General features: G+C 39.2%; 1 protein-coding gene across 13 annotated transcripts in view; it reads right to left on the bottom strand.

Moving 5' to 3' along the window:
- Positions 1 to 27,315, bottom strand: part of PIKFYVE (phosphoinositide kinase, FYVE-type zinc finger containing) — an 80,802-nt gene extending 53,487 nt beyond the window's left edge. For 3 of the 13 annotated variants that reach the window (XM_069578174.2, XM_070292275.1, XM_070292276.1), the window contains exons 1-11: positions 27,096 to 27,315; positions 23,301 to 23,481; positions 21,567 to 21,716; positions 20,965 to 21,000; positions 18,000 to 18,118; positions 17,116 to 17,287; positions 13,060 to 13,267; positions 12,297 to 12,386; positions 4,518 to 4,656; positions 3,084 to 3,241; positions 793 to 904 (exon numbers count right to left, since the gene is read on the bottom strand). In XM_069578174.2, coding sequence (XP_069434275.2) covers positions 793 to 904; positions 3,084 to 3,241; positions 4,518 to 4,656; positions 12,297 to 12,386; positions 13,060 to 13,267; positions 17,116 to 17,287; positions 18,000 to 18,118; positions 20,965 to 21,000; positions 21,567 to 21,716; positions 23,301 to 23,472 — 1,356 coding nt within the window. In that variant the 5' untranslated portion in view covers positions 23,473 to 23,481; positions 27,096 to 27,315. Of the gene's footprint in view, positions 1 to 792; positions 905 to 3,083; positions 3,242 to 4,517; positions 4,657 to 12,296; positions 12,387 to 13,059; positions 13,268 to 17,115; positions 17,288 to 17,999; positions 18,119 to 20,964; positions 21,001 to 21,566; positions 21,717 to 23,300; positions 23,482 to 26,953 lie in introns of all 13 variants that reach the window. The other 10 variants (XM_070292271.1, XM_069578178.1, XM_070292270.1 and 7 more) reach the window with 5 other exon arrangements.
- Positions 27,316 to 27,704: the final 389 nt, after the last annotated feature.

Raw genomic sequence — 27,704 nt, 5'->3', positions numbered from 1 at the left:
ATGGCTTAGAATTTATCATAACCCTGTGCCAATGCTAGGACACAACTTGGAAAACTGTTAGATTTTCAGACATACTACCAACAGTCTTTGGGAGCATCCATCTTTTCTACCCAATCATTTTCCAACTTTAGTTCACAAAGGTGTTACAGGATATTATTTTATCAAGTTAATACAAACAAAAAGTTTATGTTAAAGTTTTTTAAAACTTCTAAGTATGTGATTTCCATGTTCCTAATCAAACTAAAGAAACAGAAAAGAAAAAGAATAGTCACCATTTTATCAGTTATACAATTTAATACTGCTATGGAGTCAAAATCTATTGTAACAGTAACATTAAATTTTTTAATGATTTTATTACATACACTTCCTCTTAATCCTAAAAACAACAGACATAATAAAAACCACTGAGGGTAAATGACACTACAAAGTCAAGCTTAAGAAAAGCTGCTGCTGCTGCTAAGTTGCTTCAGTCGTGTCCGACTCTGTGCGACCTCAGAGACGGCAGCCCACCAGGCTCCCCCGTCCCTGGGATTCTCCAGGCAAGAACACTGGAGTGGTTTCCCATTTCCTTCTCCAATGTAAGCTGTACAAACTGAAAAGTTTGGGATTTCAAAGGGTTTTTCATCACAACTACCAACCAAGTAAAAATGTTAGAGCTTTCCTCAAATGGCAGGAAAAACATACTAGAAAAGTGTATCATTGGGTAACTCAACTACTTTTTATTCCCAATGACAAGGAAGACTTGGTAATGAAGCTCTCTGTATTCTCATTAGCCGCACCACTGAAGACTACCTGCAACGGCCTGTACAGCGCATACTCATCCCTGAAGAGCTGGTCGTGGTGACTGACGCAATCCAGCCAACGTCCATCCACCATTGCCTGTCCAATTGCTATAGCCTGGGCCCTGAATCAAGACCAGAAAAAACGAAAACTTTTAAGACAATAATTTTACCAGATGACACACAAACTAAATTTATTTTCTATTCTAATCAGAGTTGGAATTTCAAACAGTCCTTAGATAGGTGAGGGATAAAACAAGAGAGATTTGAAGCTTAATTAAAAGATTTTCTCAAGTACCACAGTAAAGAAGAACCTACAGACAAGGCAGTCCCAACAAGACCTAATTTCAATTACACAAACATCAACAAGTATTCAAGGCAAGCATCATTAGTTCAGTTCAGTCACTCAGTCATGTCCAACTCTTTGCAACTCCATGGACTGCAGCACACTAGGCTTCCCTGTCCATCACCAACTCCCAGAGATTACTCTACTCATGTCCATAGAGTCAGTGATGCCATCCAACCATCTCATCCTCTGTCGTCCCCTTCTCCTGCCACCTTCAATCTTTCCCAGCATCAAGGTCTTTTTCAGTGAGTCAGTTCTTCACATCAGGTAGCCAAAGTATTGGAGTTTCAGCTTCAGCATCAGTCCTTCCAATGAAAACTCAGGACTGATTTCCTTTAGGATGGACTGGTTGGATCCCCTTGCTGTCCAAGGGACTCTCAAGAGTCTTCTCCAACACCACAGTTTAAAACCATCAATTCTTCGGCGCTCAGCTTTCTTTATAATTCAACTCTCACATCCATTGATCTTAGCTTTTTCAATGTTGAGTTTTAAGCCAGCTTTTTCACTCTCCTCTTACACCTTTTTCAAGAGGCTCTTTAGCTCCTCTCTGCTTTCTGCCATAAGGGTGGTGCCATCTGAATATCTGAGGTTATTGATACTTCTCCCAGCAATCTTGATTCTAGCTTGTGCTTCATCCAGCCCAGCATTTCTCACAATGTACTCTACATATAAGTTAAATACGGTGACAATATACAGCCTTGACATACTCCTTTCCTGATTTGGAACCAGTCTGTTGTTCCATGTCCAGCTCTAACTATTGCTTCTTGACCTGCATACAGATTTCTCAGGAGGCAGGTCAGGTGGTCTGGTAGTCCCATCTCTAAGAATTTTCCAGTTTGTTGTGACCTACACAGTCAAAAGCTTTGGCATAGTAAATAAAGCAGAAGTAGATGTTTTTCCGGAACTCTCTTGCTTTTTCAATGATCCAACGGATATTGGCAATTTGATCTCTGGTTCCTCTGCCTTTTCTAAATCCAGCTTCAACAGTTCATGTACTGTTGAAGCCTGGCTTGGAGAATTTTGAGCATTACTTTGCTAGCATGTGCGATGAATGCAATTGTGCAAGCATATTCCTGTACTTAGTAGAGGAGGATAAAAAAGACTGTTGAGAACAGTATGGCTCCTGTCCTCAAGGAGCTTACAATCTTTGAGAAGAGAATACCAAATATTATAGATGTAAGTATAAAATGTATATATATACACACACATATATATACATGAAATAGACACTAACACATTGGATTTATATGGCATTTCACAATTTATCAAAAAATTTAGTCCATATTATTGCATTTCATTTTCACAGCTTCTTCACAGGATCATATTTTCATATTTTTCTCATTGGAGCTGAGAGGTCAAGTCTCAAAGAGACTGAATAACTTCACAGAGGGCATAAAGTTAAAAAAAGACACAATCCAAACTGGAAGCCAGAGCTTCACTGTTTACAGCTGTTTTTTCTCTTCCACATGCTTGTTTCTTCCTATGGGAGGAGTAGCAGCTACTCTAAACAAGCAGAAAAGCCAAGCGACACACCACCCTGAAAGGCAACAGGACCTGTCTGGTGCTTTCACACAAATGATTTGTGAGGCCGGCTAGCACACTCTAGATGTGGCTAATGGACCCAATTTTGAAGACAGGTCGAAAGTCCACATTAGGGAGCAGAAACAAGAGACTCCACTGTGGTCTTGAGTTCTAGCTCTATTCCCCAATCCTGCTTAACTGCAGAGCTCTGAGTTTTGGGAACTACTGCACATTTCTGCTTTTAATAAATAAGGTAAACTGGGACCCCCATTTGGCTCCTTACATCTAATTACAACACAGAAGGGAGGAGGCGTGAGTAACTAACACCCCAAACACCAAATGCAGAAATCAAACAGCATCCTACTCACAAAGAAAGCTGTTCCTTTTATGACATGTCATTAAAAATAAATTCATAAATTTTTCTTAAGACCCATTACCTTGTAGCAATGTGTCCATTTCGGATTAACCAGTTGACTAACTCCTTTCCTACAATGCAATTGGGGTGTGTTCTCAGCCAGTAGCGGTGATCCTGAAACTCCATTCCACTACTGTGATGGCAAATTTTCTTCCATAGGTCTTTTAACTGAACACTGTCCTGAAATCACGTTACAAGCAAGCAATTACACCTGAGAAAGATACTATACACTTTTCAGATTTCTTCCTGTGATTTTTAGACTCATGAAAGGAAACTCAATTCAGATTTCTTTGTCAGAGCTAACTTACATGATTTAATAGAAATAACACATGCATGGAGAATAATTTGTACTCAGCTCATCTAATTCCAAACAACTTTTTCTCTTAGGGAAAAACTATCCCGACTAATTTTTTTTTCAGTGAATGGCATATACTATCAGTCTCCTGATTATATGAGCAGAAAATTTCACATCCCTCTTTGGAGATAGAATGAATAAGAAGGGAACAATCATGTTACTCTAAGTAACTGTTTCTGTAGCTTTCACTTCATCAGATTCTCACCTATACCCAGCTTTCATCAGGGAATTACTCCCTGCTCAAGAACACTTCAACACTGCTCAGCATCTACAGTTTCTAATCCAAAACTTACAAAGACTGAATACACCACCTTCCACCAAGTAGCCCCAAATAACTTTCCATTCTCATTGCCCACAGAATCAAACTTAACATCCCTCCAAACCTCTCCCAAATCATAAACTCTAATTCGGTCCATGGAAAATGCCAGGCTTATTCTCACCTCTATACCTTTCCCCACACTTCACTTTTCTTCCTTCACTGCCCATCCAAATCCATTCGATCCTTCAAGGTCCAGTGCAAGCCTTTCAGTTTAAAGCCTTTCCTGACTTCTCTACTACTAGTGCTCTTCCTTTTTTTTTTTAATAGTAAAGTATTACTTCTTTTACTATTAAGACCTGCTCATTGACCTCATTTTAACTTTCTGAATTATAAACCTGAGGAGTGAAACCATACCTTCCATTTCTTTGAGTCACTCTTATGATTGAACACAGCAGTTTACAGAGATAAATTTAATAAACTGATTACTACCAACTTAAACATATAATATTAAATGTCTAAAATGTATTCCACATGTATGAGAAACATATCCCAAAGTTTAAGCAGCAATCTGGGATATAACTCAAAGTTAAGCTCTAGAATTATAGAGGCACCTGAATTCTGATCTTTATAGTGGTCAAGAAAATATTAATGCAGCATATGAGCATGGGCTGCTTGACCAATTTCAGGTGAGCCTAATAAAAACTTAAGCAAACTAGTTTCTCTATTTAATTAATATGCTAACTGGCTATTTCAATTTCATTTGCCTTTTAAAAAAAAATCAATGAGACGAAACATTCTTCATGCACAAAACTTGCAACGGGTCAAAGATACTGGACCAGTACCAGAAGAATTTTGCGTTCATCCTCAGTGGTCTCTGTCCGAACATACGTTCGGTTAGCCTGGGGACTGACAGACGTCTCATATGATGGTACCATTGGAGACCCAGATCGATCCAGTGACAGATTAGTAATGCTGGCTGATCTGGAAGTTGAAAACAGAAAGTGAAAACACAGTTGTAAATTCTTCATCAACAGAGAGAATTACAGTGAATGTTCATTTTTAAATAAATGCTTACTTGCTAATGTTAGGGGCACTTTTAAAAGTAGTTATGATGGTTGTGTATGACATTATTACTGGGAAAGCTGGAAGAAGAGTATCCAGGAATTCTCTGCACTATTATTTCCAACTTCTATGTTAGTCTGTAATTATTTCAAGTTAAGTTTAAAAGGAAGTCATTATGAGAGGATTTATAAGAAAAAATTATATTTGTAGTGCATATAGCAGTAACACCCCAAACAAAATAGGTACAAACTCTTCTTAAAATGATGAAAATTAGGATGTTTTCTTTTTGAACTGATGAATATAAAGCATCAGTCCAAATGCAGCTATCTCTGCATTCCTACACATACCAAAAGGAATACTGTAATTTGTCCCATCTTTTAAAACACTATCTTGACTTTGCATTCCTCTGCTGCATTCCCCTGCTTCAGTACAATAAAACTCATCTCCAATCCTTTCACTCTCTCTAGAATCCTGAACAACCCACTGAAACTTCCTATACCAATATTTATTGTTCACAGTCAAGTTTTCACTCCTCATCTGACAGAGCAGCAGGATAACTCCCTCTTCTTTGAAATACTTTCTTCACTTGGCTACTAAGACAACCTACTCTGCTGGCTTCCTCTGACCTTATCACTCATCTCTCCTTCCCAGTCTCCTTTTCTGGTTCCTCTTCATTTCCCCACCTTGGTCCTTGGTCCTTACTTCCTCACTTTCCACACTTACTCTCTTGATGTTCTAACACAGGTTCATAGTTTTAAATATGATTCACATGATAACACCACCCAAGTTTATATCTCTGACTTGAATCCCTATCCTGAACTCTAGATTTATACATCCAACTTTTTGATATCTCAGTTGGATGTCTAAAGGTATCTCAAATTCAACATGTCTAAAACTAAACTGTTCCTCCTTGTCTTCCCCATATCAATAAATGGCAACTCTGTCTTTTCAACTGCTCAGGCAGGAACAAGCAAGAATGTCCTCTCTTAGCATTTACTTTCAGAATCATACTGGGAGCATAAGCTAGTGCAATAAGAAAAGGTAATAAAGGACTACAGAATGGAAAAAAAGAATTAAAACTGTCTTTCTTCACAGATGACCATCTATGTAAAAATCTGAAAAGATCAACCAAAAGACTCCCAAAATTATAACAAGGTTGCAAGATGCAAGATTAATATACAAAAGTCAGTCACTTTCCTGTATCATCAATGAACAAATGAAATTAAAAATTAAAACACACTACCATTTACATCAGCATTCCCCAAAATGAAATACTCAAGTATAAATCTAAATATGTATAAGATCTGAAAGAAGAAAACTACAAAACTTTGATCAAAGATATCAAGGAACTAAGTTAATGGAGAAAAAGTCATTGTTATGGATAATAAAACTCAATATTGCCATGATATTAGTATTTCTCAACCTGATCTATGGATTCAATGCAATCTCAGTCAAAATGCTAGTAAACTGTTCTGTGGATAATGAAAAACTGATTCTAAGGTTTATGTGTTGGGCAAAGGCCCAAAACAGCCAGCGTAATATGGAAGGAACAAACAGAGGAGTGACACATCCAGCTTACAGACAGACCATAAAGCTACAGCAACAAAGACAATGCGGTGTTAATGAAAGAATAGCAAATACCATCAGTGGGACAAAATACAGAGCCCAGAAACAGATCCACATAACACAGTCACTAATCTCTGATGAAGGAGCAAAGGCAGTTTAATGGGGCAAAGATAGTCTTTTCAAGAAATGCTGCTAGAACTGGACCTCCATATGCAAAAAAGTATTAACCTAGACACAGACCTTTTTAGACCTAGACCATTCTAAAAAATTAACTCAAAATGAATCACAGATCTAAATGTAAAATGCAAAGCCAACTCCTGGAAAATAACATAGGAGAAAATCCAGATGGCCTTGATATTGAGAAAACTTTTTAGATACAACACCAAAGCATCATCCATGAAAAAATTGATAGGCTAACTTGATTAAAATAAAAAATGATGAGCATAAATATGTCTTTTATGCTCTGCAAAAGACAACATCAAGAATTAGAAGACAAGCCACAGACTGAGAAAAAACAACTGCAAAAAATTTCTTTGACAAAGGGCAGTTATCCAAAACATACAAAGAACTCCAAAAACTCAACAATAAGAAAACAACTCAGTTAAAAAGCAGGGCAAAGACCTAGACAGACACCTCACCAAAGAAGGTATACAGACAGCAAGGATGGGAGCATATGAAAACATGTTCAGCATTACATGTCATAAGGGAATCGCACATTAAAACAATGAGTCAGCATTATACACCTATCAGAATGGTCAAAATCCAGAATACAGATGACATCAAATACTGGCAAGGATAGGGAACAACACAACTGCCATTCATTGTTGGTACAGCTACTGTGGAAAGCAGTTTCTTACAAAACTAAACATACTCTTAACTGTAGGATCCAGTAATCACACTCCTTAGTATTTATCCAAATGAATGAAAAATATATCCACACTAAAACCTGCATATACATGTTTATAGAAACCTTATTCATCGTTGCCAAAACATGGACGCAACCAAGATGTCCTTCAGTAGGTAGGTGGATGAATAAACTGCTGTAGTTCCAAACAATGAACTATTCTCCAATGCTAAGAAGAAATGAGCTATCAAGCCAAAAACAAAACCCATGGAAGAAACTAAAATGCATATTGCCAAGTGAAAGAAATCAATCTGAAAAGGCTATATACTGTATGATTCCAACTATGTAACATTCTGGAAAAGGCAAAACTATGAAGACAGTAAGAAGATGTGTGGTTGCCATGGGTTGGGGGGAGTAAGGGATCAATAAGTAGAGCACAGAGGATTTTTTAAAACACTGAAACTATTCTGATTCTACTTCAGTGGTGAATGTATGTCATTACGTATTGTGCAAACCCACAGCATATACAACACCAAGAACAAACTACAGACTTGAGTAAAAGCGATGTGTCATTGTACGTTCATCAACTTTAACAACATATCACTCTAGCCTGGGATGTTTGTTTATAATGCGGGACGTTGTGGGGAGGGGCTATATGGGAACTCTCTGCACTTTCCAATCAATTCTGCTCTGAACCTACACTGCTCTACAAAATGAAGTTTATACCCTTTTTTTAAAGTAAAAGATGATGATGTCTGCAACTTACTCTCAAACAGTCCAGGAAAAAAAAAAAACGTAAACGGGCAAAATGTAAATTAGTGAATCTTAATGAAGAATGTATGAAAACTTATTCCACTCTATTTCTTGCAACTCTTTTGCAAGTATAAAATTTTCTCAAAATAAATAAAAAATGAAGATCTACAACAGCTTCCCACTCACTGATTAAATACCAAAATCCTTACAATGAACAGTAACAGGTTTTACTCCTGGTACACAGGACTCCCAGTTACTCCCTGCCAGGCATGTTTCCTCTCGGGAACTGGCTATTCCCTGTCTGCTTGGTAAACTCTCTATAAAATGTCCGCATAGTTTACTCCCCCATATCCTCAAGTCTTTGCTCAAACATCACCCTCTCTGTGAGGTCTTCACTGAGCACAGAATTCAAAATTCCAACGTCCTCCCCTATTCCTTATGCTTTTGTGTCCTTTAAACTTCTGTCTGATTCACTGCTGCTGCTGCTGATGATGCTAAGTCGCATCAGTCGTGTCCGACTCTGTGCGACCCCACAGACGGCAGCCCACCAGGCTCCTCCATCCCTGGGATTCTCCAGGCAAGAACACTGGAGTGGGTTGCTACTTCCTTCTGCAGTGCATGAAAGTGAAAAGTGAAAGTGAAGTCACTCAGTTGTGTCCGACCCTTCCTGACCACATGGACTGTAGCCCACCAGGCTCCTCCGTCCATGGCATTCTCCAGGCAAGAGTACTGGAGTGGGTTGCCATTGCCCCCTCCAGACATAAACCTGTTCCTGCATTATCCCATATTTACAGACTTCAACCTTACCCCAGGCCAGGTATCTCATAAACCTAAGCTCCCAGACATTAATAAAGTGTACAAAACTAACTGAGGACAGTACCCTGTACAGAGTAGGCACTCTGATTTAGATGAAGCAATGCAAACTCATTCTTACTAGAAAGACAACTAGAATCACATTAGCAAATGAGGTGCACCTTTTGAGGGACAGCACATCAATAACTGTATTTACTGCTGTACTACAAATATCTACTTTGCAGGCACTTATTAAGTACTTGCTGAAAGAATAAACTGAATGTATGTTAAACCATGGTGAGTCAGATGCCTATTCCTTTGGGTTTACAACAACTTACTCACTGATTAACTTCGTAATAATTCAAAGTGTTTTCAGGGGGAGGTGTGGATGTTAGTAAAATTCTAGCAGGTTGAAAAGGAAATGAGCAGTTACAGAACAATTATAAGCAACTATTTCAAGGAATTTGGCTAAGAAAATATATTGAGAATATAGAAAACTACAGGCAAAACACAAAGGGGGTTTGTTTCTTTTTAATAGGTTAAGACCTGAGTTTGTTTAAATGCATATGGTAAGGAGTCAGCAGAGAGAAGTGGAAGATAAGGAACATTAATAGGGTGACTAGTAAGAATGATCTCTTTTCGTTTCCAAGGCAAACGATTCAATATCACGATAATCCAACTCTATGCCCCGACCAGCAATGCTAAAGAAGCTGAAGCTGAATGTTTCTATGAAGACCTACAATGCCTTGTAGAACTAACATCCAAAAAAGATGTCCTTTTCATTATAGGGGGCTGGAATGCAAAATTAGGAAGTCAACAAACACCTGGAGTAACAGGCAAATTTGGCCTTGGAGTACAGAATGAAGCAGGGCAAAGGCTAATAGAGTTTTACCAAGAAAACACACTGGTCATAACAAACACTCTCTTCCAACAACACAAGAGAAGACTCTACACATGGACATCACCAGATGATCAACACCAAAATTATATTAATTATATTCTTTGCAGCCAAAGGAGAAGCTCTATACAGTCAGCAAAAATAAGACCAGGAGCTGACTCTGGCTCAAATCATGAACTCCTTATTGCCAAATTCAGACTGAAATTGAAAAAAGTAAAAAAAACCACTAGACCATTCAGATATGACCTACATCAAACCCCCTATGATCATACAGTGGAAGTGAGAAATAGATTTAAGGGACTAGATCTGATAGAGTATCTGATGAACTATGGATGGAGGTTTGTCACACCGCACAGGAGACAGGAATCAAGACCATCCCCAAGAAAAAGAAATGCAAAAAAGCAAAATGGCTGTCTGAGGAGGCCTTACAAATAGCTGTGAAAAGAAGGGAAGTGAAAAGCAAAGGAGAAAAGGAAAGATATACCCATTTGAATGCAGAGTTCCAAAGGATAGCAAGGAAAGATAAGAAAGCCTTCCTCAGAGATCAATGCAAAGAAATAGAGGAAAACAACAGAATGGGAAAGACTAGAGATCTCTTCAAGAAAATCAGAGTTACCAAGGGAACATTTCATGTAAAGATGGGCTCAATAAAGGACAGAAATGGTAGGGACCTGACAGAAGCAGAAGATATTAAGAAGATGTGGCAAGAATACACAGAAGAACTGAACAAAAAAGATCTTCATGACCCAGATAATCACGATGGTGTGATCACTCACCTAGAGCCAGACATCCTGGAATGTCAAGTCAAGTGGGCCTTAGGAAGCATCACTACGAACAAAGCTAGGGGAAGTGATGGAATTCCGGTTGAGCTATTTCAAATCCTGAAAGATGATGCTATGAAAGTGCTGCACTCAATATGGCAGCAAATTTGGAAAACTCAGCAGTGGTCACAGGACTGAAAAAGGTCAGTTTTCATTCCAATCCCAAAGAAAGGCAATGCCAAAGAATGCTCAAACTACTGCACAATTGTACTCATCTCACATGCTAGTAAAGTAATGCTTAAAATTCTCCAAGCCAGGCTTCAGTAATACGTGAACCGTGAACTTCCAGATGTTCAAGCTGGTTTTAGAGAAGGCAGAGGAACCAGAGATCAAATTGCCTACATCCACTGGATCACTGAAAAAGCAAGAGAGTTCCAGAGAAACATCTATTTCTGCTCTATTGACTATGCCAAAACCTTTGACTGTGTAGAGCACAATAAACTGTGGAAAATTCTGGAAGCGATGGGAATACCAGACCACCTGACCTGCCTCTTAAGAAACCTGTATGCAGGTCAGGAAGCAACAGCTGGAATTGGACACAGAACAACAGACTGGTTCCAAATAGGAAAAAGAGTATGTCAAGGCTGTATACTGTCATCCTGCTTATTTAACTTATATGCAGAGTACATCATGAGAAACACTGGGCTGGAGGAAGCACAAGCTAGAATCAAGATTGCCGGGAGAAATATCAATAACCTCAGATATGCAGATGATACCACTCTTACGGCAGAAAGTGAAGAGGAACTAAAGAGCCTCTTGATGAAATTGAAAGAGAAGAGTAAAAACGTTGGCTTAAAGCTCAACATTTAGAAAACTAAGATCACAGCATCCAGTCCCGTTATTTCATGGCAAATAGATGTGGGAACAGTGGAAACAGTGTCAGACTTTATTTTTCTTGGCTCCAAAATCACTGCAAATGGTGACTGCAGCCATGAAATTAAAAGACGCTTACTCCTTGGAAGGAAAGTTATGACCAACCTAGTCAGCATATTAAAAAGCAGAGACATTACTTTGTCAACAAAGGTCCGTCTAATCAAGGCTATGGTTTTTCCAGTGGACATGTATGGATGTGAGAGTTGGACTGTGAAGAAAGCTGAGCACCGAAGAACTGATGCTTTTGAACTGTGGTATTGTAGAAGACTCTTGAGAGTCCCTTGGACTGCAAGGAGATCCAACCAGTCCATTCTGAAGGAGATCAACCCTGGGATTTCTTTGGAAGGAATGATGCTAAAGCTGAAACTCCAGTACTTTGGCCACCTCATGTGAAGAGTCGACTCATTTGAAAAGACTTTGATGCTGGGAGGGATTAGGGGCAGGAGAAGGGGACGACAGAGGATGAGATGGCTGGATGGCATCACCGACTCGATGGACATGGGTTTGGGTAGACTCCGGGAGTTGGTGATGGACAGGGAGGCCTGGCATGCTGCAGTTCATGGGGTCGCAAAGAGTCGGACATGACTGAGCGACTGAACTGAACTAAATAAGGAAGAATAAGGGATGACAAGCAGAATACAAATGGAGAAGCAAGGTGAAGAGGAAAGAATGAGCTCCAAACGTAATCAAGTTGGTAACTGATGCTAAGAGGTGAGTCGTCCACTTTTGTCATCTCCCCTTTTTGCTCTGTAGCTGAAAGTGAAGTCATTTGCTAATAAGTCAGAAGAAAGTAGGGTTGAAGACAGCAGAAAAGAGTAGAAAAGGGCCACTGTGAGAACGCAAGTGACAGCTGACTAGCTAAAAGAAAACAAAAGTTTAATTCGGCTTTTAGAGCTAAGAAAATGTACAAAAATAAATCCTATCCATTTTGTGTTTGTTCTTCTCAATACTTTAAAAAGGAAAAAACAGACATAACAGGCACAGAACACAGCGTTTTCATTTGGCAGTTCACCTATTTCGAGCAGGAGATTTCCCAGCATCCTCTTGAACAGATACAAGTCTTGTTGAAAGAGCAGTGTTTGAGGAGTCTGGATGAATTAAACTAGAAAGAAAATAGGAATATACTGAGATGATTTGAGAGTTACAGGCAAATCCAATTTCAATAGAGTACTATAACATTTAAAACCAGGTTGTTTTCTATAATAATGAGCTTATGGGTCATTCTTATTTTCTTCTTTCAGCGGAGGTAGAAATAGGATAAATTTTGTCTTCAGGATACCACCAAAAGATCAACAGAGGAAGTTTATTAAGTGAGGGTATATGTGTGAGAATGTGTGTGTGTGCACGTGTGTGTGTGTGTGTGTGTGTGTGCATGTGCGTGCATGGTCAGTCATGTCTGACTCTTTGAGACCCTACAGACTACAGCCCACCAGGCTCCTCTGTCCACGAAATTTTCCAGGCAAAAATACTGGAGTGGGTTGCCATTTCCTCTTAAAGGGGATTTTCCCAACCCAAGGATCAAACCCACATTTCCTGCATCTCCTGCATTGCAAGCAGATGTATTCTTTGCCGCTGAGCCACAGGGAAGCCCTAGTTATAAAGTATAACAGGTGGCAATGAAACAATAAAATTGGCTGAACGAGCAACTTATAGAACTCTTCACATCACATATACAAAACAGAAGTGCTTTGGGGTAGAAATCCTGAGTTCAAATATTTTATTCCTAGTCCCCATAACTAAGTGGAATAGAATTGCAGATACATAAGTGACTGTACCTTTGCCAGGCAAAATCATCCTCTAAAAATATGTTGCGGCTGGCTTTTCTACTCCCCACAGGTGTACGGGGTTCACTCGGATCAAGTACAGACACAGAGGAAGCAGAGTCTGAAAGAGCATTCAAGTCTTCACCAATGGAATTACTATCTGTGGAATGAGCATAACTTAAGGCTATTTTTCTACAGTATGTACAGGCTCGGAGGTCCCCTAGGAGGAGGAAAAAAAAGAAGAAGAAAACTTATTAGACAATAACTAACGTATCTACTTACCAGAACTATTAAACCCTTGGCTTAATAGTTAATCTAATAACAGGGAACCATCTTCAAGTAAAGACTACCAAACAAGACCTTTTTTTAAAAGTGAAGTAACTTTGTTAGCTCCATTATATATTTTAAAACCAAAGGGGGTGGGAGGGAGGTTTAAGAGGGAGGGGATATGGTCTACATATAACTGACTCACTTCAATGTACAGTAGGAACTAATATAACATTCTAAACCAACTGTACTCCAATTAAAAAATGAAAGAAAAGCAATAAGAAGAGCAAATATGTGGGTAAATAAGCATTTACCATATAAAATAATGAAAAAAATTTTAAATAAAAACCAAAATTATGATAAATCCATCCAGCTACCCAAATTACTGCAAATATTTTTAACAACTTAAGAAAATATGATTCAATGTACTAGAAAACTGCTAAAAGAGTATTTCTCAAGGTTCTAAAAGTAAAGTAAGGGAATCTATCAAAGACAGGAGGCTCAGGAGAAAAAATTTTAGTTGAATACATAAACCAACACAAATAGAAGGAACACTTTTTACCTCGGTAACAAGGAAGGAGGAAAATGTTATTTAGTTCTTTATGCGAAGTCATAAGGATTTACCTCCACAAGGGGGCACAGTTTCAAAAACTGTTTAAAAACAAACAAAACTGGCTTACAAACAATAAGAAATATGGATGGGGGAACTATAAAGGAAATTCTCATGGTAAAAGTTAGGATGGAAATGAAATATTCTTGGGAAGACAATAAGGTTATTTAATAATTTTAAGTGGTTTTTTTTTCCTGGAAGCAGTCCTACCCAAATATAAGTTTCATTTCTACCCTGTTCTTCTGTAACAATTTTTTGTGTGATTCTATAACATTTTAGCATACTAAAAAAGGAGGTAAGATAATTAAACTTTACTAATAACATGTTACATAGCAATTCTACCTTCTTTTTACCATTAACATTAGACAACTGAAGTGACATGGAACAAAAGACTTCTAGAAGTCAACTGTACTGGGTTTTTACCATAATTACTACGAAGGGCAATATATGGTCTTATTTTTTATTTTAAGACAACTATTTTATAGTACTCCATTTTATTAAATTATGCATGTATTTTAAGCAAAATTAAGTATCACTTGTTGGGTTACTCATTTCTAACACAATTCAGACAAATCTAAAGAAAAATGTCTCCAATCATGAACCACCACCAACCCCAAACCTCTTCCCCCCACCAAAAAAAACTGAACTCTAGCCCAGGATAAATGAGAGTGGAGGACATACCACCACTAGCTGACCAAGGTTGCATTTCAGAAAAGAGATAAAATTACTTCCTGCAGAAAAGTATTTAAGTTGCCACAACAAAGGCTCGGTTCTTACACTGTAAAGAAAATCTCCCTTAATCAGTCAGCTATTACAATGAAAATGATCAGGTAAATTAAGGGAGCCAAGCTTGACCAGAAAAGTTTTCATTTCATGGAGAATCCTCACCAGCAAGGGCCTATAGAGCAGTAAAAAAAAAAATAAAATTACATGAGGTGGTGAAAAGGCTGACAAGACACAGCCCCTCAGTTCACTGGAGACAAGACACATACAATTCAAAAGTTGTAAGGCGGACACAAAGACAACACTGCTACTACCATTAACAATAACAACACCCACTGATCTGTTTCTAGGTGCCTAAGTATTCTAGGCATTCAGGGCCACAATATACGTTTGTGTTCAGAATCTATCATCCCATCTGTAAAGGTCAACTTTATGTGTCAACCTGCCAAGACTGATGAGTCAGTCCAACAACAGTCCAGTTGCTGCTGAGAAGGTTGTTTTAAGATGTGATTCACATTTACAATCTGTGATTTTAAGTAGATTGCCCTCCATAATGTGGATGCATCTCATCCAATAATTTGAAGGCCTGCAGAATGCTCTAAAGGAAGGGATCCAAAGGTTTAGAGAGTCTGCTAAGAGCAGATGTACCGGGTAAGATCTGCTCACTTACCCCAGGAGGACCCAGGGCACAAACCTTTCACCATGACTATGAGAAAAAAAGATCTGTGAGGGAGCACCAGCATCCCCTGTAGAGTTTTGTAGTCACCTCTCTCTGTAGGAATTATCATGGAACTGTTGGTGCTGCACTGGAAAACCTGAATGCACTGGGACCACTGGATCCCAGGTTGGCAGGGGCAGAATGGGGGCATTTAATCTCAAGAGACAAGGTTAGCATGAACGGACATCAGAGTCAAAGCGGTAACCAGAATAGTATAACACATATAGAGATCTGTGACACCTCTGACCGTGATGCTCCTAAAGCAAATGGGCAGTCTTCTAAATCCTTACTGGATTTGTATAAGAAAAAGCATTCTAGATCAAGACGACAAAAGTCTATCTTGAATCAAAATGAGTCATGACCCCTCAACAAATTCTCAGGCCCAGAGTTCTTTGAATGGACACTGGGTCACCCTGAGGTAGGAATCCACTACACTGCCAAAAAATATATACTGTTAATCTTCCTACAAGGTCTCCTCTGAGGACCGACAGCCTTTTACCAGAGTGACCGTGCATTGAGAAAAAGGTAATAGTCAAACTTCTCGGGGATTACTGGACTTTGGCTCTGAACTAACACTAATACCAAGAACCCAAAACGTTACTATGATTTCAAGTCAGCACGGGCTAACAGAGGTCATGATCAATAGAGTTTCAGCTCAGGTCCATCTTACAGTGGGTTCAACAGGTCCGCAAAGCCAGTAGTAGTTATATCTCAGTTCTAAAATATGTAACTGGAATAGACATTCTCAGCAAATGGCAAAACCCCTACATTCGTTCCCTGACCTGTGGAGTAAGGGCAATTATGGTAGTTCTGGCCTCCAGACAACAAATTTCTGTTTGTTCTAAGCCACTTGGTTTGTGGTATTTTGTTAAGAGAGCCCTAGGCAACTGAGGTATCAACCACATTAAAAAGACAAGATTTTACCCAAAGAGTAATGGGAGCTCTGAAAGGGTATTAGGCAGGGGAAATACCCTGACACGATCAAACTAGCATTTAACAGGACACTGACTAGAGTATGAAAAAACAATCTGAGGTAGGGAAAAATTAAAGGTAAAAAAAAAACTTTAAAAGGCTGTAGCCATAATCTGGATGAAAGATAACTGGGTTCTGAACTCTGAAGCAGTTTAGGTTTAAAAAGAAATTTTCAGTGAATAAGGCCACAAGGAAGATTTACATGATAATAAAAATAACATGAGAGAGATACTGAGAATGTTCTCTTTTTGGTAACTTCTGTACACCTTCCACTCCCTAATCACTACACACACCATTGCTTAGTTTTCTTCTGCTTCAATAAATAACTTTAAATTTCTGTATTACTAAAGTTCAGGAAAGAATATGAGTAAATGTAATTCGCTAGAGCACAGTGTTAAGGAATATATATCTGTATATACTTTGTATATATAAAATATAAAATTTGTATTTTGTAAAATAAAAACTCTCACGGTAACATAAACCACTCTAACCATCACTCTAACCATCCTGCTTAATAAACATGAATGGTGCAGTGGATTTTCCACTACCGCCTATGATACACTGTCTTTTACTCTTGTTATTTATGAACATCTCCATCTACTTCATTACTTGACTACAAAGTCCTTTAAAGCAAAGTCGTGTCTCCCTCATGTTTGTTCTCCCCATGTCTCATACATAAAGTCCAAAATAAAAAATGACTTAACATGGGTCCCCTATTGCAACTATTTTATTGCTATGACCTTTAAAAACTGTAGAATTGTTAATGAAGCTCATGTACCTGTATAACCCATAAATTTTCCAGGGATTTCTTGATTGCAGCAACGACTGCAGAAAATCTGCCCACACAGTCGGCAGTGGTGTCTACGCCTAAAAGTGGTAAATTTCTCATTACAGTCATAGCACTCTTTACACTGGCTATCTGGCATCCAGTATTGCTTCAGGTCACTATCCTGCAACAATAAAAATGTGTGACGGCATCTTGAAAATACTGATTTATCAAAATGCAAAGGCAAATACAATGCTAGTCAAAATCCTAGAAAATTTCTTTTGCAGAAATTAACAAGCTATTTGTAAAATTCACAAGAGAATGCAAAAGTTCAAGAGAACCAACCAAGGCAATCTTAAAGAATAAGCTGAAAGACTTATAATGTCTGTCAAGATTTATTCTAAACCTACAGTAATTTTAGATACAGTATAAGGAAAAATGGAGCTGTGGAAGAAAGAAAAGAGCCCTGGCACACCCTCCTACATATATGTAGACTTATGACAAGGTCTGTAATGCAATCAGTGAAGGATGGTCTTTAAAAAAAGAAAATGGTACTGGGTCCAAGTGAACATCAATAGGGAAAAAAATGAATCTTGATCCATATACCTTCATATCAATAATAAAGCTTCTCGAAGAAACCATGGAAGATAGTCTCCCACGGTTCATTTTTTACTGCCCCTGGGTTAGACAAACACTTTATAAATAGAGCACAAAAAGCACAACTTATAAAAAGAAAAAGTTTTGATAAATTAAAATAAGGAACTTATGAGTAAAAATCTGCTGTCCACAGTTGGAGTAAGCATTAACTGAACTTTCTTTCAAGTGGCATTGTAGAGCACTGCACGATCCCCATATAAGTGCTTAGTAAGTAATCTTCTAAAGAATCTAGACAATACCTGGCTCTTCCCCTCCATGATTTCCTTGAGGCGTTTTAATACTGTGCTGAGGCTTCGGAGTTGAACAGCTGTGCGAGGGTCATGACCTCCAAAAGTAGGTTCTGCCTTCCTTCTCGTGTCTGAGTTAGGATTACAAAACAAAAAACTACTTTAATAGTATCAGTGCAAAGTGCTGCTTACTTTTAGCATATACTTACATTCGCCAGCCAGTGACACAGACTGAGAGTTAAAACTAGTCTTTATAAGGGTAAGAAGCTGTTGAAAGTATAAAACACTGCTTCACAAGCAAATGAGGACTGACAGCACCGTTTAAGACCACTGATGATTTTGAGGCCTGGATGGGAGCATCACTTAAATGGCACAAAACTCATTAGTGATTTCTTGGGCCCTTCAGTCCCAAATCAGAATAAATTTCCACTAGAAATTTAGCAGAAGGAAAAGCAATGCCAGTGAGTTATCCTAGCCTAGTCTCCACAGTCATCAGGTCAGCAACAGGGCTGAACAGTTCGGCTAGGCCTACAGATCACAAAACCAAAGGCTTGTGTTGCAGTTCATGAGGAAAGAATTTAATAGCCAACCTCAGAGTCTGACAGACTTCAGAACACCCAGGATGGTAATTTATGCACAGACTTCCCTTCACCAATGTCCAAGAAAGACTTCTTTTTACCAAAGAACTGCTAGAGCTCCAACCCTACCCTTCCCTGCCACCTCCCCTCCCCTATAGCTCCAAACAAGAAGGAATCACTTGCTCTTGAAACAGCAATACTGCAGCCAGTCCTGTCAATAAAAAAACAGGCCTACATTCCAGTTTCGTGGCCAGAATGGGCTATGCCCACCAAAGCTATCGTGTTATTTCCTTATTTTAGAGCCAAGATTACAATTAAGGTTTCTACCTATCCCTGGCTCCAGCAGTTTTTAAACCTAAGGATGAACTAGAGTTGGCCTGACAAAATGGATGAACACCGCTATTAGCTTAATCTCATTAACCTCATAACCTATGGCAAGGCCCTCTCTAAATCCTTCCCAAACTCACTATTTGCTACATTTGCTTTAGATGTTCTTTGTTTTGGATGAGTGGCAAAGAAAAGACTACAAACAAATGAGAAGTTAATATTTAAATCTAAACTGATGAAGAACTTCCATCGATATTAATTATAGTGAAGTGAAGTCGCTCAGTCGTGTCCAACTCTTTGCGACCCCATGGACACCAGGCTCCTCCGTCCATGGGATTTTCTAGGCAAGAGTACTGGAGTGGGTTGCCGTTTCCTTCTCCATATATTAATTATGGAAATATATTATTTATGGAAATATATTATTTAAATGGCACTTACGTTTCAAAACTGAAAACTTTATCTTTCTATAAACAATACCTTAATCTCAGCAGATACGTTATTACTACAATAAAAATGTACATGGGTTAGATGACAGAACTGTTCTTGAGTCTTTGCGATAAACCAACTCTCCATGATTTATGAACTGCAAAAGGAGAGACAGATGAAGCTGTCAGAACAGTAAAGCTGTGGTCCCATGCACGGGAAATAATTAACTGCCAAGCCCCTTGCATATAGCCATTTAAGAGTATAAGAGAATACAAACAGCATCATCCCCTGAAAAAGCAGGAGCAAGGCTATTCCCAGAAACAACAGATGATGGCTTCAACGTGGATGAGGATGAAAGAAAAAGGAGAGAAAATCTGGTTCAGCACTCTGCCCTCAAGCAATCATCTCAGCTACTTCTCTTGTAAAATGAATATTCTTAATAGAAAATCAAATGACTTCCCAGGGTCACAGAGCTGGTAAATTGTGGAATCACAGTATTTTAATAGGAAAAGGAACTAGACTGGTCAAACAGTCGCAGGCTCATCAAACTCAAATGCCTCAAGCTGCTAAGGAAGAATCAAAGAAGCAAGAGGACTGAGAAAAGACTGTAAGGAATGCAGCAAACTAGACATTACAAGTTCCACCTAGCAATATTTAAATGCAAGCTTATCAAAATAACAAGACAATAAGCTGTCAGTTTGTAACCCCTAAAAGACTAGATTCTAGTCTAACTCCTCAATTTTATAAACGAAGAAATCCTATGCTTAATTCAATATAGGATATAGTCAAAAGAGTACCCTTAACAAAAATAGGAGTGACACTCTGGACCGGGTTCAAGAGCTAAGGAGTTTAAGGTTCAAAGTCAGATTGGGATGGTCTCTTCCTTCCATCCATCTGGAGAAAGGAACTTACTTCTCCCTCTCCCCCTTCCTTCCTTCTTATTCTTCCTACCAAACAGCTGACACAACCCAGGCTAGGGCCCTCTGCCCTGGGAAACCTGCAGAGGTGATGCAGGCAGCTCTGCTCCAGTCCTCTGGGAAAAGCTCTCCTTCTGCTCGGCTTCGCCGCCTCCTCTGACCTACTGGTAGCAGGTTCTGAGACAAGTCCCAACTAGCCATTAATAAAATATGCTTCTGCCGACCACCATTACCTGTGCCTGCCTACTTGTCATTCGAGACCCTGGGGGGAAGACGGGCCAGACAAGACAAGAGCTGACATTCGCAGACACCTGATTTTCAATGCTGTACCCCTTTCCCTCTCTTACGCCACCTCTCATTGCCCTTCCCCTACCACCTTGAGTCAGGCAAACCACTGCATTGAGTTGAATAATCTAACAGAAATAAAACATACAACAACTCACTTTAGCTAGTCTCTTGATGCAGGCACTGATCCCAGGCTGTACTCAACAGAAGAGCATGAAAATGAAGGAGATGACGGTATAGCAGAACAGGATGGAGAACAAACAGGGGAGAGTAGCTCAGTTTATCCAGCCACACTGACAGTTTGCATCCCAACAAGGACAGAAAGCCAAGAGCAAGTGGCAGCCCACTGATGGAACTGAGAGACTTCTGCAACCAGCGGCATGCACATCACATTACACTGGCCACCCCAAGAACAGATGTGGCAGTCACAAGGTTCAGACTAACCTGAGTTCTCCTGGGGGTGTTGCAAACTGTCCTCTGCTGAAACCCAAGCAAGTAATTAATCAAAAAAAAACAGTCAAGAGATCTCTGCCTTGCCCAAATTAAAGTTCAGTGAAATCAGATCTCTGCCTTGACCAAATTAAAGTTCAGTGAAATGTTTAAGAACTCTTGTTTGCTAGGTCACTTCAGTCATGTCCAACTCTTTGCAACCCTATGGACTGTAGCCCACCAGGATTCCCTGGAGATCCCTCTGTTGCTGGGATTCTCCAGGCAAGAATACTGGAGTGAGTTGCCATGTCCTCCTCCAGGGGATCTTCCCAACCCAGGCATCTACCCCGTATTTCTTATGTCTCCTACATTGGTAGGCAGGTTCTTTACCATTAGCACCACTTGGAAAGCCCAAATTAAAGTTTAATGAAATGTTTTAAGAACTTCTGTTTAGGTATCAACAAATTATTTCACTATCCAGGTAAGTTTCATTAATTCTCAACAGTACCTGACTATTCCAAATAGCAAAAAAGTTAAGTCAACAAACAACCTGGGAAACACAATGACTGGGAAAAGTCTAATACTCAGAGAGGAATGAAATGCGAACAGTATCATACCTAACACTGAAGATCGACGCTGGAACTCCTCATTAAGCCGCTTTTTATAAGGTGTAGGTGATCTCACAGATTGTGTCCTTGAAGGGAGCTGAGGGCTGGTCCAACTTCCACTCAGAGACTGTTGCTCTCCCTGGCCCCCTTCTCCTCTCTCTGTAGCAAAGGAAAACTTGGAATTATTGGAAAAACTAAGACTCAAGAGCTCAGCAAAGAAAAGGAAATAGATGAGATTTTTCAGAAAAAAAATGTATACTTGTATCACATACTAAGTAAAAGAGCTAAAAAAAAAATTCAAAACAGGTGGCAAAATTACAGGCCAATAATTACATCCTTGGTATATGTGACCTTCGGTGGGTTTTACTTTTCACTAGAAATTTCTTGAGCATGTTAATGGAAATAGACTGCAAGCTCCACATGAAGGCTGGGATCTTTTGTTATTCTATTTCATTTATGGGATAGATTCCCTGGTGGCTCAGACAGTAAAGCATCTGCCTGCAATGCGGGAGACCGGGGTTCGATCCCTGAGTCGGGAAGATCCCCTGGAGAAGGAAATGGCACCCCACTCCAGTATCCTTGCCTGGAAAATCCCATGGATGGAGGAGCCTGGTGGGCTACAGCCCATGGGGTCGCACAGAGTCGGACACGACTGAGTGACTTCACTTCTCTCTCCTTGACTATTAACATAGTGCCCAGTAGAGAGCAGGTGCTCAATAAACATTTGCTTAATAAAAAGACTACTGTAAATGTAATGTATCCTAGACAGGATCCTGGAACACAAAAAGGACATTAGGTAGAAACTGGAGAAAAATGAATAAAATACATACTTTAGTTCGTAATATTTTGTCAATAATGGCTCACTGATTATAATAAACGTACTCTACCAATGTAAGATGTTAGTAACAGGGAAAACAGGGTGTAGGGATATATGAGAACTTTCTGTATTATTTTCCTAATTTTTACATAAATTCAGAATTATTCAAAATAAGACTGTTGAGGTTTCTTTAAAAAAAAAAAGAAAAAGATTACTGTTTTCAAAATGATGGGACTAATGGGAGGTTTCACAGAGCTTTAAACATGCCTGCTAATAAAAGTCAGTTAACACTATTAAAATTTCCACTGAGTTAAACTATTACCCCATAAATCCCTTTCAATGAGAGGGATTACTTTCCAACACATTTCAAACAATATTGTCAAATATAAAGCATAAGATGTAGACCATGTTTTTTAACTCTTCTAATGAGTAAAAAAATATTACTTAGAAAGAGCTCATTTTAAAAACACATTTTCATTTGATATCATTAAATGTATTAAACAAATTAACAAGAAGCCTGCTGACAGCTTTTAATTTTTGAAAAATATGAACCCTTCCTCCCATGTGCTCATTCTTTAGTTTCACTGCTTTCATTAAAATCTTTTGGCTATTAACCTCTAAAAGAGCAAAGTCCATCCTATGGACTTAAGAATACAGATATATTAACAAAGGAAAAAAAATGATGATGCTAACTTTAACCTCGTTTTAACATTTAGTTTTCAATTCCAACTTTCCATTCCAGTAATTACTAAGATTAAAGAGAAAATTCTAGCTTTCTTTTCTTATGCAATTAAACCCAAGGACCTATGATGAAGGCTATTTCCTAGTTAATATTCACTTTCTTGTAAAGACACAGCATGAAAGTTGAACAAGAGAATTTCAGAGAATCAAGATGGCAGGATGTCTGATCTTTAACAGGTCTTTACCTTTGTTAAATCGAAAGAGATTGACAAAAGAACTATACGCTGATTTAAAAGGAGGCTCGTCCTGATCAGGAGTCAGAGGTTTAAAGTGTGTGAGATGAGAAGGACTGGTAGGAGACCGAGGCAAGTCATTAGCGGAGTCCAATGTTGGGGAAGTCTTATCATCTGTGGCCATTTCATGAGTCTAATAAACAAAAGAAATAAGCAAAAGTAAGTTCCTCAGGAAGCCCAAACAGCACCCAAAGGTCTAGAAATCTAACTTCAAAAGCTCACACCTAAGAACACCAGAGTACTTAAGTCTACTTCAGCATCCGTTCCAAATCAATACTGGAAAACACTGCAGTCTAGATGATAAGGAAGAGTTTCAATTATCTAAAACTAGGAATGTTTACAGTCAATCTCATTTTCAAAATTAATATATTTTTAGGTATTTGTATTTTATGTATATGTATTTGTAGTTTCAAATACCCAAAAAAAAAAAAAACCCAAAAGTATTAAAAATTTGAAGGCAAGGAAAAAATGTGAACAGGCAAAAAGGAAAAAAAAGATTTTTCACTTTATTTATATGTTTTTCATTTTAAGATTTTTTTTCTTGAAAAAGAAACAGCTCTTTAAAGTTGGGGGGGGCGGTAAACTTGTTTTACAAAAGCATACAAATTCTTCAAAGTTTTATTTTACTTATTCCCATGTTTGCTTTTTAAAAAAGTATTAAAAACTAAATACTTCCAAGAACAGGAAATAAAAGTCATTCCTTAATGCATTTCTATATAACCTCAAAAGTTACCTCAAACTATGTCTCATCAGCTATGAGAACGATCTAAACCAACAAAGCTGATCCCCACTACATGTCCTCGTAGGTACAGAAGCCTGGTTTTTCTCCTTAAGTCTAAACTCATATAGGCATTAAAATGAAGATCTTAAAGTGCTTTTTTTTTCCTAAATAACCAAAACTCATAATTCAACCAAAGGACTATTACCTACATCCTCAGATGCAGGTACCAGAAAAGCACAGATGTCTATTTTCTGCCATATTGATTAACACTTCAAATAAAACAGAAGACCATGAACTATGCATAACTCATAAAATGCTATAGCGTGTAATCTTATATTTACAAGGACACTACACTCTTATAAAAAGCTCTTCACTTTCAAAATCCTACCTACCATCTCATTTCATTTATATAAATGCCTGGAACACAGAACTGGCCTTATTACTACATTTCACCTCTGAGGCAAGCAATGTACACTGACCCCAAAACAACTTTCTTGAGGGTCACATAAGCTCTTCAGTGGTCCAACTATAACTAGACGCCAAGTTTCACTCCAGAAATACTTTTTCCCCCCAAAAGGGCAGCATTTTTTATCTAGTTATTTCCTCTTTTAATGAAAGAGGTATTTCAAGTTTGTAATGGTTTTGGAGGCATACACTCTCGGTTTCAAATTTTGACTATGAAATTTCTTAGCTGAATAAACCCACCTAAGAGCCTTGTAAGATATATATTACCATCCTCATTTTACATAGTGGAAACTGAGGCATAGTGTGACTAAGTGGGATAGTGTATATGAAGCACTTTTAGCAGAGTACTTGCCCATAAAAGGCACAGAATTAGTCTTTAGAGCAAAATTATTTTGTAGCTCTTCACAGACTTTCAATTCTGTTCTATTTGAATTCTAACTGTTAAGGATGTTGCCTGAATAATAATTTAATTGTTCATTAAACAAAACAAAAATAAAACCACTAACAAAAAGAATTTTGGCAACATTTACTGGAAAGGGGTGGGGGGAAGAAAAAGAGGAAGGGACTGGAGGAGAAGAGAAGGAAGGAAAGGACACGTCCTTCTAAAGTGTCCTGATAACCCACACTGCCACAGAAAGGGTTGGGAAATTAGCTGATGATTGACTGACCAAGTGTAAACTCAAAAAAGTAAAAAGAGAGGTGACCGCAGTAACAACAGTAGCAAGCTGAAGGCCTCAGAGAACATCCTACACTCTTCTTTGACACAAGTAACAGGAGAGGAATAAAGCAACCTTCCTGCAGAGTCTTAGCATCACACCTAAGAGAGTCACCCACAAACTTTTACTAGACTTTGGAGATGTGAGGATAAAAATTACCATGAAAATACTGACTGATGGAGTCTCTAAAAGATACAATCACACAGAGTTAATCATAATAATTATATAACAATATCACAACCATGAAAAACCTACCTTACATAACTCTTTCTCTGGTAGCTTAATAATAACTGTCTGTGACATAAACTACGATTATTTCCTATCTGAGAGGTAACTTGAAGTATTCACTTACTCATTCAAAGACCTCTCTCATGTATCACCAACACATTGCCTCTTTTCCTTTGCAGACTTGTATATGCACTTCCACTAAGCACCATCAAAAGGCTTGTCAGGAATTGACATTTAGAAAATAAGCCTACTCCACTAGTTAAATCAAAATGTTAGCAGACAGAAAAACCCAAGTATCAGTTCAGTCATTTCTAAGTACTACAGTGTTTAAAAAAAAAAACAAACTCAAAATATATCTAACTGCAGGACAGCTGAACACTAGAAATGTTAGTTTCCATCTACAAAGATTTTTTGTGTTCAATTGTTGACTGACAAACCAACAGATGGAGGCTTTCTAAAGGAAAACCACATGATTCATATTCTTCTTCCCAGAAAGAAGAAAAAGAGGACATGGGAGAGTAGTCTTGCTTTTTCAACAGAAACTTAACCTGCTCACCTCTGTCACAAACTCGAATCCAACAGAAAAAAATTAAGAATATTTTTTGTAAGAATTCTAACAGTGGGAGCTTGGGAGCGCTAGAAAACAAGATTCAAATAAATCAGAAACAAAACACTACAATATAACAAAAGACCATCTCTCCTGTCAATATCGGAGTAATTTTACAAGAATGTGCACTGAATCAGTACGGGATAATTTAATAAATACACGCATCAGATAAACAGAAATGACATACGGAATTCCAGTATTTCTCATATTTTTGAATGTCTTAATAATAACTTCTATATAAACCAGAAGATCCCTAAATTCCTAAAAATATTCCATTCTCATCCGCTTGTTGGGAACGTTCTAAGCAAGGGGAAAATACTGAGAAATCAGGTCTTCTCAAGAGACTGACACAGGTACAAACGGAATGGTCTCAAAGAGCAGACAAGCACTATAGGAAGTAAATACATATCTGAAACCTCACTATTGGTATCGTTTCTGTAGATTAGGAACTTTTTTGTCTAGTCTACGTATGCACCTCTGAAACACAGGCTCAGAGCTTAATCCATGAGAGAGAGGAGGAACTGGACTAGCGACCTCAGAAATAAGTTCAAGTACACGGAACAAGACAGGAGCAAGGGAACTTCGAATGCTTCCAAGGAAACCTCTCCAAGACAGTCCCACCCAGATCCCTTCCCCACTCGCTACACAAGGGTCAGCCGGGGAATTAGGGGAGCCGCCTGAACTGGAGCACAGGTTCTCTGCCCTTCCTTACCCGGCCTCCGCCGCAGCCCGGCCTCAGCCCTAGTTGTGAAGCCCAGCTGTCTCCTTCACTTCAGAGTTCCCCACCGCTCCAGCCATAGAGCTTCCAAAACCCGCCTTCTTCCCCACACTCAGGCCCAACCGTCCGCGTGCCAAGTCCCTCCCTTACCTGAGCTTCCCGCCCCAACCCCGCAGGCCACCCTCCACCCCAGCCTCGGGTTCACCGGGTCCAGGCGCAGGAAAGCAGTTTGAGAGCCTAGCAACGCGGTACTGAAGCCGCCGGCGGTTGCGGCAGAATCAAAGCTGCTTACATGGTTGCTGCAGCTTCTCGCTTCTCACCAAGGCTCCGCCCCCTGTTCCTCCTCCCCTCCAATCCGCAACTCTCCGGGCGGCGGCTCCGCCCTCCGTGCCCCGCCCTCACGACGTTCGGATCGGACGCTCAGGCAGAAGGAATCCAGCCCAGATAGAGTCGTGCTCGACACCTTGACCGAGATTAAGCCGCCTGTTTTCCTAGAGGAAGCCACGGCGACTGCGCGCGTGAGTATCAGGCGTGCCGGGTCACCAGACGGGTGCAGGCGGATTGTGGTTACCGTATGTTTTCGATAATATGGGCACTCATACGACAGAGGATGAGATGGTTGGTTGGCATCACCGACTCAATGGACATGAGTTTGAGTAAGCTCCGGGAGTTGGTGATGGACAGGGAAGTCTGGCGTGCTGCAGTCCATGGGTCGCAAAGAATGGGACACGACTGAGCGACTGAACTGAACTGAAATGAATCTTACCGCGCTCAGCTTTCTTACGGACTGACACTTGTGCCTAGAGCGAACACTGTTATCAGACTGGAGAGATGCTGCTAAATGGACACGTGATCTTAATCAAATTGCCGATTTCTTCAGGCTCTAGACTTATGGCTTCCC

This window comes from Ovis canadensis, chromosome 2 (assembly GCF_042477335.2).
Source record: "Ovis canadensis isolate MfBH-ARS-UI-01 breed Bighorn chromosome 2, ARS-UI_OviCan_v2, whole genome shotgun sequence".
Classification (NCBI taxonomy): Eukaryota; Metazoa; Chordata; class Mammalia; order Artiodactyla; family Bovidae; genus Ovis; species Ovis canadensis.
This window is presented reverse-complemented; position numbering and strand designations above follow the sequence as displayed.